The 1,064-nt window shown below is 59.3% G+C and overlaps 1 protein-coding gene across 1 annotated transcript in view; it reads right to left on the reverse strand.

Moving 5' to 3' along the window:
- KRT18 (keratin 18, type I) overlaps nucleotides 1–617 on the reverse strand; it is a 3,683-nt gene extending 3,066 nt beyond the window's left edge. The window contains exon 1 of the mRNA XM_006757032.2: nucleotides 350–617. Coding sequence (XP_006757095.1) covers nucleotides 350–526 — 177 coding nt within the window. The 5' untranslated portion in view covers nucleotides 527–617. The remainder of the gene's footprint in view (nucleotides 1–349) is intronic.
- Nucleotides 618–1,064: the final 447 nt, after the last annotated feature.

Raw genomic sequence — 1,064 nt, forward strand, 5'->3', positions numbered from 1 at the left:
ACCACATCCGCTTAACCCTCCAACTGTCCCCACTTGGCCAGCAGCCAGTGTCTGGTCCTCTGTATGGGCCTAGTCTCACCTCCCTCCATGCTGTTCACTTCTCAAGCTCTGGTCTCTCCTTCCCACAGTCTCCAGGGAAAGAACCCACCCATGCAATTACCACCCTTGGGGTCCCTGTGGCTAGGGGCATGTATGGAAATCTAGGGCATTCCTACCACCCTTGCTGGACAATAGGAGGCTGGGTGGAAACAGAAAGGGGGAATTAAAATTCCTATCCTTGGGAGAGGGGGAGGAAGTACGGAGGAAAAACATGGTTGGGAGTTGGTCTGCTCCCTCCATGCGCCCTTACCTGAGCCCTCAGGTCCTCGATGGTCTTGAAATAATGCCCCCAGTCTCTGACCTGGGGCCCCTTCTTCTCCAGGTGTTCCCGGATTTTGATCTCCAGTCTCCGATTATCAGCCTCCAGGCTTCTCACCCTCTCCAGGTGGTAGTTGGAGGAGAAGCTGGAGCGGGTGCTGAAGCTCATGTTGTCCAGGGAGAAAGGCGAGAAGAGAAGCCGAGACTCACGTTCCAGCGGCAGTGAGTGCCAGATCCGAGACTCAAGTTTTATGGCCCAGGGAGGAGGTGGGACCCGGCGGGGCCCCGCCCCTGCCCCAGTCGCTGCGGGCCAGCCACAGGTGGCCCGCCGCGGGGGACACGCAGCTTAGCGGCTTCAGACCCTGCCTAAGCCCCCTCAGCACAGCCCTGCCAAGGCCACCCGCGATCCCCCAGAAAGGCGGTGGCAACCGGGAAGGACAAGGGCGCAGGTGGTGTTGGCCCTGCAGCTGTGATTTAAGGGCAGGAAATGACGTAATTATACCCCTTCCCAGGTAGAGGAGCTCCTGACCGGTTGAGAATTTGGGAGTTTGGGGGAATGAGCGAGTTGAGTGGGGTGTGAGTCTCCACGGATGTCCTGTGCCCGGCAGTCCAAGCCCCGCCCGCTGATGAGATCTTGGGGGCATCCTGGAGCCCCAGAAGCCATGAGGAAGAAAAGGTGGGGGCTGGGGAAGAGGGAGAGAGACTCA

The sequence above is a fragment of the Myotis davidii genome, unplaced genomic scaffold (genome assembly GCF_000327345.1).
Source record: "Myotis davidii unplaced genomic scaffold, ASM32734v1 scaffold233, whole genome shotgun sequence".
NCBI lineage: Eukaryota > Metazoa > Chordata > Mammalia > Chiroptera > Vespertilionidae > Myotis > Myotis davidii.